General features: G+C 45.0%; 1 protein-coding gene across 1 annotated transcript; it reads right to left on the bottom strand.

Moving 5' to 3' along the window:
• Positions 1-224: 224 nt before the first annotated feature.
• Positions 225-9,076, bottom strand: LOC104557028 (coagulation factor VII). The gene is made up of 8 exons (XM_010201111.1): positions 8,995-9,076; positions 6,426-6,586; positions 5,826-5,850; positions 5,619-5,732; positions 4,556-4,696; positions 1,588-1,694; positions 966-1,086; positions 225-763 (listed from the first exon to the last, which is right to left on the bottom strand). Exons 1-8 carry the CDS (start codon positions 9,074-9,076, stop codon positions 225-227), a joined length of 1,290 nt encoding a protein of 429 aa, XP_010199413.1.

Below are 9,076 nucleotides of genomic sequence, written 5' to 3'. Positions count from 1 at the left end.
GACAAGACATGCAAGTTTACAAACAGTATGGATGGGAAGTTATTTTATGTATTCAAATAGGCATTGGGCTCGTTTCAAATCATTGGTATTGGTGTGGGTATCACATGTATCACATATCTAAGGTAAGGAATGCTTCAACAGGAAAATAGGATAGAGGGATGGTGGGGGGGGGTGGTGGTGAAGGGGGCAATAACACAATCTGGAAACTCTCTGGTTCAATGACCTTAATCCATGTGCTTCTTCAACCAGTCGATGTATTTGGATACCCTTGTGTAAACCCCATAGCTGCCTTTAGTGGCACAGCGCTTTCCCCAGCTGACAATCCCGGTCAGAAACCAAGTGTTCTTGTACTTTGTAGCATGAGGTCCCCCACTGTCTCCCTTGCAGGAGTCTTTAACGCCGGCCAGATCCCCTGCACAAAACATATTTTCCGTAATATTTAAATCGGTCTCCTTTTCACATTCTTGTGTCTTTACACGCGGCAAATCAACTCTCATCAGGACGGAAGAGGTGGCACCTCCATCTAGCAGGCGTCCCCATCCGCTCACTGTGGAGAACTTGATGGAGGATAGTTCATACACTGCAAACCGTTTTTCAGGCAAACATATTGGCACCACGTAGTCAGTGAGATTCACGGGTGTTTCCAGGTACAGGAGGGCAATGTCGTTATTGACTTGTCCATTCGTGTATCCTTCATGGATGATTATCCTGGCAACTCCACTTTCCTGCTCAGTTTTGTCGTCGTAGTGTATCCTGTGTTCCCCTGGAAAAGTTTTTAATCACAGGTCATGTCAGGCAGCTCCTTGATTCCTCAGAAGTCTGAGGGTTTCTAGAGTGACACCTCTCAAGGACAGCTCCCTTATAGCACCAAAGCCTACATATTTTGTCTTTCACTCTGGTTTGGCAGGATGAGAAGCTGCCACCACAACCACAGCTCAGTAACATCAGGAGGGGAAGATACCTACCTAGTCTCACCCGAAGCTCTTTCCGATGAGTATACTCCAAGCAGTGCGCTGCGGTGACCACCCATTCTGGGGAGAGCAAGGACCCACCACACTTTTCTTTCCTGTTCTGTATTATGAGGGCCTGCCAACATAAAGAACATTTATGTCTCATGTCAAAGGTGCTTGGCCTGAACCTCAGCAGCATCAGGTTCATGTGGTTTCTTTCTGTCACTTGATTTGAGAGCACTGCGCCAACTGCGTGGAGATTTTAGGAGAAGTCTTCCCCCTGATGTTGTCTCCATCCTGTAATATGGACACTGCCTATGATGGCTAAGAAGCTATCCCCGCAAGCTGCAACTAAAATCCTTTCTGGCAGTAAGGTTAAGAGTCAGGAGACAGAGAAAGATAGAAGTCAGGTGGTATTACTATGCCTGTGAAAGCAGGCATTCCAGAACAAGGCTGAGATGCATGACTGAAACAGGTGAATGACTATGGACGAAGAGGGAATTTGGTTATCCAGACCCGGCACTTTTAATGGGTTTTTTTAACATCAGAGATTGTGGATTTTTAACATAAGAGTTTAGGATAGTGGTTTTGTAAGGAAAAAACCCAAAAGGGCAATGAAAGGTTTCTGAAGACTCACTTGCCATGGACATTCACCAGGAGGACAGATTAAGCCACCCACTATTCTCCCTCGTGCAGTTGCATTTTTTTTGGCCAGCACTGGTATTTTTCCACATGGGTATTTTACTGAAAAAGAACAAGAAAAGGAAAAGAAAGAAAAAAAAAAAAAGAAAAAAACCCAACAAAATGCAGCAAGTGTGATTTCATTGCACTGAATTCACAGTGAAATGTGTAAGGTCTTCAGTGAAGCTGTGTTATCTGGAAAACTGATTTCTAGTCTGGAAACAGCTCATCGGGTAAGTAGTCTTTGTTTGGAAACAGTCAGAATGTTTTTACAAACAGAGTTCAGGCCTGTACCTTGTCATTGGCATATATTCACCTACCACAGAAATTTGCAAACAATATACCTGCTTAAGAGACACACCAACACAACGCTGTAAGCTGCAGGCTGGAGACCAGAATTGACTCTGTCAAGCTTTGTAGTCTACATATTTTCAGTAACTCTGCTGACTTTAACTCAGTTGCACCAAGTGCACAGCATCCATGGCATGACACAGGCTCAAGCATGGGGTGAGCAGCTTGCTATCCCTTGTTTGGGTGGACATGAAGATCTCTTAGGAGCAGATGCTATATCTTCTGGTAGGCCTCCTGGCAGACTGTGCCTAGTTTGCTGGAGTCCAGAGCAGTCTAAGGTGTGTTTTTAGCCTGAGCAATCATGCGAAGATTGGCAAGAAGAGAATCAGAATCATTTCAGTTGGAAAAGACATTTAAGATCACTGAGTCCAACCACTAATCTCACAGTGCCAAGTCAACCACTAAATCATTTCTCTCAGCACCTCATCTACGTGTCTTTTAAATATTTCTAGGGATGAGGACTCCACTACCTTCCTGAGTGGCCTGTTCCAATGTCTAACAACCCTCTCAGTGAAAAAGTTCTTCCTCATCTCCAATCTAAATTTCTCCTGGCACAACTTGAGCCCATTTCCCCTCGTCCCATCATTCATTACTGGGGAGAAGAGCCCAACCCCCACCTCACTTCAACTTCTTTTCAGGCAGTTGTAGTGATCATATCTCCCCTCAGCCTCCTATTCTACAGACTAAACACTCCCAGTTCCCTCATCTGTTCCCTATAAGACTTGTTCTCCAGACCCTTCACCAGCTTTGTTGCCCATCTCTGGACACACTTGAGCACCTCTATTTCTTTCTTGTAGGGAGGAGTCTAAAACTGAACATAGTACTCGAGGTGCAGCCTCACCAGTGTTGAGTACAGGGGGACAATCACTTGAATCAAACCTTGAGGACTGAGCCTTGGTTGTTTTCAGTACATTCTTCATCCAACAGTTTTCCTTGAGAGAAGAAGAAGGTCTGCCTTTTGGGGCTTTTGTGCGCCACATGGCCTTGCTGTAACTGAACATACTGTCTTTTCCATCCAGCAGACACACTGTGGTAATGCTGTGAGGAGGAATACTCTCTTTCTACCACTTTGGGAACCAAGGCCCTACAGTCCATGCTGAGTTGAAGCCGATATCTCCATGGATCTGGAATAGCCTGAATGTTACTTCAGCTGATATGAAAACAGCATCAAGCTTTTACAGGCATGGGCAAGTTAAGGTGAAAGGAGACTGGCTCTTTGGTGGCAGCTGCTGAAAGATCAGGGCAGATGGAACACAAACCCCTTCTCTCTAAAACTGCATGCAGGGCAACATGAATTTGGGCATTGGAAAGGGCCATGGTGAGAGGTGACAGAAGGAGGGTGAAGGGACCATCAGTCTGGCAGTTACAGTTTTGTCCCCTTGCAGTACATGGTCATCCCTACGGCTGTTTTGGTCCCCAAGAAGCAAAGAGCAACAACTGCATCTTCCTCACAGGGGAAGACTCGCTGCAAAGCCTGTGGGGGATATTGAGTTCTTTGTTCTCAGCTTTTAACAAAAGCAGCTTCCCCATCACGTGATATTGCAGAATCTGTTAATAAGGGATAAGCACATTAGTGGACTTTTTTTTTTCCTTTTCCTAATGAAATTGCTGTTGTTGAGAGCTGGGTTGTCATTATCAGTTCTCTGCATGAGTGCTCTATTGAGGTGTGTGTAGGGGGCATCACCCCTCAGAATTATTTTGCATGCTTCCCGCAGTTCTGTCTGTTATGTTCATATCCCCAGGGGTCTCGTTTTCCCCTCTAAGCAAGTAATTTGAATAGGCATCTGCAATAGAGTCAGGTGCCAGATTATGTTGGAAAAACAATTAACTTGTGCTACCCTAGTCCCAATTGACATTTACCTCGTCAGATGAGCAAGAGAAATATCTAGGCAGAGTGTCTAGAAGAATATCAAAGGTATATTAGTCCTACCAAATAGGAAAAAAGAGATAAAACCTGTTTTTCTTTGGTTTAAATAGACCTCTTCCTCTCAGCTTCTGTGCTCAAATAAACATGGTAATAAAATCCATAGTCACAATTTCACATTGAAGGTTTAACAGTAAAACAACGCTGCTCCCAAAATATTTTCCCACCATGGGTGTAAGTTAAAACCAAAAAGGTCTTGTGAAGCCCACAGCTCTTCCACTCACCAAAAACTCATCAGCCTGACCCCAAATCCCTGGGTACCTGCTGCTCTGCTTTATTTAGGCCATCTGGCCCTGAGCTTGTCTCCACTGCAGGAGCACTCCTCAAGGAGGAGACAGGGGCTCATCTCCCTCCTCGCTCCTAGCATATGGAATGTCCAAAACTCCAATTTCCAGCATCCTGAAGGAGTAGACTTCTGGGCCCAGGAAGGAGAGGTCCAAAGGGCTCCCTGCTCACTTTTCTGGGGTATCTAAACTTCCACTAGAAGCCCAAATGTACTGCTCCAGGCTCTGCCCTTGAAGAAGAGGTAGGGAGCTAGTGGCTAAGGGTTACACTTTGCATCTCCTGATGTGTACACATTGAAAATGATGTGTGCACACTTTTCTTCCAGAACTGGCTTAGACTTCGGCTCAGACTGGTAGTATCTTACCTTGGGGAATGCAGGACACGCCATCACTCGCCAAAGTGTAGTCGTCCGCACAGAAGCACAGTCGTTCCCGAGACCGCTCGTCATGACAGTACTGCTCACAGCCGCCATTGTCATAGATACACTTCAGCTTGTCAGCTACAGCTAAAGCCAGAAAAAGGCTATTTAGTTTTCCAGTGGTGGATTTTGGTGCTTAACATGAGTCCATTGCCACTTGAAATATTGACAGGGAAGCAAAGCAGAGGAGCAGAGTTCTGTGATTTGCCTACAGCGACTGCATTGAAAGTACCTTCTGTTTGGCAAAAGCTAGGTAGGCCTGGATGTCCAGAAATCCAGGTTATCCAGAGAGATGGTGAAAGGAGACTCCACAACCCATCTGGGCAGCCTGTTCCAGTGCTTCTTCACTCTCATAGTGAAGAGGTTTTTCCTTATGTTTCTTTGGAACCTGTTATGTTCCAGGTTATACCCATTGCCTCTTGTCCTGTCATTGGGCATCACTGAGAACAGCCTGGCTCCATCCTCCTGACACCCACCCTTTACATATTTGTAGACATTAATGAGATCAACCCTCAGTCTCTTCTTTTCCAAGCTAAAGATCCCCAGCTCCCTCAGTTTGTCATCAAAAAGCTGATAATAATTATCTTGCTGCCTTGCAGTGCCTGACTGCCAGCTGTTAGTTCCATCACTAGGACAAGGGGTAATGGGCACAAGCTGGAACACAGGGATTTCCACTTGAACATGAGGAGAAACTTATTTCCTGTGAGGGTGAGGGAGCCCCCTTACAGGCTGCCCAGAAAGGTTGTGGAGTCTCCTTCTCTGGAGGTGTCCAAACCCACCTGGACACATTCCCGTGTGACCTAATTGAGGTGAACCTGCTTTAGCAGGGCTCCTTTCCAACCCCTACCATTCTATGATTCTGTGATCACACAACACTGCAGTCAGTATGAGCAGTAGCTGTCATGACTGGAATGATGCAGAACGATAATGTTTGCTACTGCTTTTCTCAATGTCTTGCATTTGAATTAATAATGGCATTTTTGTTTCGCTGAGCTATGCCAGCGCTGACCTTTTTCACAGCTTTTTCCCTCATATTCAACGGGACAGCGGCAAACATAATCCTGAAACTGGTCGTCACAGCTGCCACCATTCTGACAGGGGTTAGGGTTGCACTGGTTGGGGTCTGTAAAAACATGCAGTGTCAGCCTGGCTCACATGAAGAGCTGCAGAGGTGCAAGTGTGTTCAGAGCTGTTCGAACATCCCAAACGATCATACCAGAATAGATGTTCCAGAACTCTCTCTGGAAGAAAAAGATGTGAGATTTAATTAAAGGAAAATTAATGCAGGTTAAGTCCCATGGCCCTTGTAGCACAGAAAAGTTTACAGACAGACATAGTGTTGCCCCTTTTGCCTTTATAATTTATGACAGTTGATGTCCATGAAATATTCCACATTATTTTCTACTTTCCACACTATTTTCATATACCAAGAGAGGAGAGCACTGTGCAGCATGTACAAATATATTATCCATCAAAAATCTCTGTATAGCTGAAATGGGATTGACTGAAACAGATGTTGCACAATACAATAATTGAAGGTATTGTCAGGCCAGGAATTACTGGGGGGGTCAGGTAGATGACTTAGAGAGTATCCACTTCCCCCTATATCGTCACTGTCTGGTGTGGCCCACGCAATGTATCTTTCTGCAAATCATGGCTGCTGTGAGTCCCCCTATAAATATAAGGGAAAGATGCAAACAGCAGGACATAAAGTGTTGCTTTTTTTTTTCTCTCACAGTTTAGTGTGTCAAAGCAGGCTCTTGAGTAGGAGGAATCCAACTGGCAGTGAGTGCTCACCCAAGCCCATGTTACTTACTGTCCTTTCGTCATCACGGTAAACCTCTCTCGCTTCCTCGAAGGAACACGTTTCTTCCATACATTCTCGCTCTAGTGACCCCAGTTTTATTTCTTCGAAGAAGCTGTTGGCTCGTCTTTGCCTTTGCAAAATGTTGTTTGCCTCTTCCTGCTTTAGAAAGACTGAAAAACAGCAGCACATTCTGTTTGTCATACAGCTGTGCTCTCCAGAGGGGATGGGGGGACCATATCCCCTGAAAGCTTTTCTGCTTCCCAAGCTGCTTCTGAGACACTTTAGAAAAGAAATGGGCAAATGTGAAACAGCCTCCTTTCTCTGCCTTGCTTCCCAAGTGGCAGCACATAGTAGCTAGCAACAGGACAAGGGGTAATGGAATGAAGCTGGAACACAAAAAGTTCCACTTAAACATAAGAAAAAAAACTATTTCACTGTTCAGGTGAGGGAGCCCTGGCACAGGCTGCCCAGGGAGGGTGTGGAGTCTCCTTCCTTGGAGGTCTTCAAGACCCGCCTGGACATGTTCCTATGTGACCTGATCTAGGTGAACCTGTTTCTGCAGGGGGGTTGGACTAGATGATCTTTGGAGGTCCCTTCCAACCCCTACCATTCTACGATTCTATGATTAATTTTACAGAGCTCAGAGCTTCAGAGAAGATGGCACATTACACAGCACTGTACATCCTGAGGCACCAACACATGTCACATAGTGGGCCTCAACATGCACAGCACAGTTTCTATCAGCTGAGAAGCCTGTATCACTTTATCTAGCAACAACATATATGGTGACACCTGATTTTTCTGTACCTGCTACACTAAGTCATTCAGTAGGTGGACGACAGTCACCCCTTCACCCACAGACAAGTTATCTCACACCCCTGCACTCTTTGGATCTTTGGAAGGACTTAGCCCACCACTAGTAGGACCACAATTTACACCCCGCTGCTTTAATATATTTATCTTTAGTTTTCTTCTGTAAAAAAGGCTATGTTATGGTATGTAGGAAGGCTGCACCGTGCTGTTTGCATTTCCTAGTGAAGCCTGTGCATGGCTCCTAATTGCTGCCAGGATCATAGACCACAGCCACAAAGGTCTCCCTGCACATTTCTGCTGCACTTTGAAGAGACACTGACTACACAGGTTTGATAGTAGACGTCAGCAGAACTTGCTTCCATAGAGCTACGTCAACTTGAAAGTGGCAGGAGTGCACATTGAAAAAGCTGATATTGTTGTCACCATGCTGACCTGCTCCTCAGCTTCAAGATACAGGCATATCACACAACTATGCCCCCCTCAGTGTAATTCAGGACAAAGGAACAAGAAGTCCCACAGAGCAAGTCTTGAAATAAGTCATTTTGCATTTTTTTCCCCTTCCATGTCAGTAAGGGATTCTGGAAGTTCATGACAATGACATTTCATCACTTTTAGCTGTTTCACCTGGAATTATGTGTAGATGTGGGGATTGAGGCTGATGTGTATCACCTGCCTTTCCCCACAGGACATTCTCCACTACTTGTCCCCTGAGAGAGTGGGAGTTATCTCCTACCTGCTGAAGCCTTGAAGTGGTTGCTGAAGGACAAGACTCATGTGTGTCCTCACCAACCTACACACAAATGTAAACACTGAGAGGGTTTTTCCACTCTGGTGAGGTATCACTAAACATTTGTGTCTAATCAGAACATTTGCTGTATTACATGAAAATAATGTCAATTTCCTCCTGTATTTCAAAGTTACTTGAAGAAAAAAATGTTCTGTGGTATGCATCGAATTTATCCCAGAGTGCCTCATAAACATAATTTGCTCATTATAGAAATATCAACTGGGTCTCTCTGCTGTGATTTCAAAGTTAGGCTACATGCCTTTAATATGGCTTTCTTTAAAGGCTTTTAATTAACCTTACTCGGCAGATTTGTGGCACATGAATCAGTGGCACAGTCTGACAAATGAGCGTGCCTGGGGATAACCTCCCTCTTTCAGTTCAGCCTTCTCCACTCATTTACATTGGAACGCTTTTGACTTTGCTACATAGTTTTCCAGCTTTGTTCACTGCAGTGCAGGAGGCACAGTCAATGGCTAACTGGGAATCTGGCAGCACTGGGTCTGCCTTATTAATTTGGGAGCTGATTTTCAGACACAGGAGCCACCAAAGTGCTACCACCTCGCTGCCTTCTACTGCTGCTGACACAGGGTGGATCCTCACCTCTTCAGTTTCTCATTAGCTGAATGACAGACTATTGATACTTCGCTTTGAAAAACACCACAGTTCATTGGGAAATAACAATAAATCCAAGTTCTTTCTTTCACGTATTGGGCAGACAGCTGATGGTTTGCCTGCTGTCTGTGCAGCGAGATAACAGATTCATTTAGCAGTCTAGAGGTGCTTTCCCTTAGTTGGCAAAACAAACGTGTGGACGCCATCACTGAGAACAAACAAGAGCCATAGAGTAACTCACAGGCACAACCAGAGGGAGGACAAACATGCCACAGAGCTCAAAACTTGCAACGAAAATTACTTCTGAGTAACAGGAGTGAGATCCATTGCCAGCAAACATAATTACAGCCATATCCTATGACATACCTGCATCCAGAGAAAGAGGAATCAGTAGCAGAATGAAGAATGCAGAATGCAGAAAGCAAGCCACGCACTGCCTGAACACCAT

Source organism: Colius striatus, chromosome 1 (genome assembly GCF_028858725.1).
Source record: "Colius striatus isolate bColStr4 chromosome 1, bColStr4.1.hap1, whole genome shotgun sequence".
NCBI classification, from domain to species: Eukaryota; Metazoa; Chordata; class Aves; order Coliiformes; family Coliidae; genus Colius; species Colius striatus.
The sequence above is the reverse complement of the archived record's forward strand: the minus strand, read 5'-3'. Positions and strand labels throughout refer to the sequence as shown.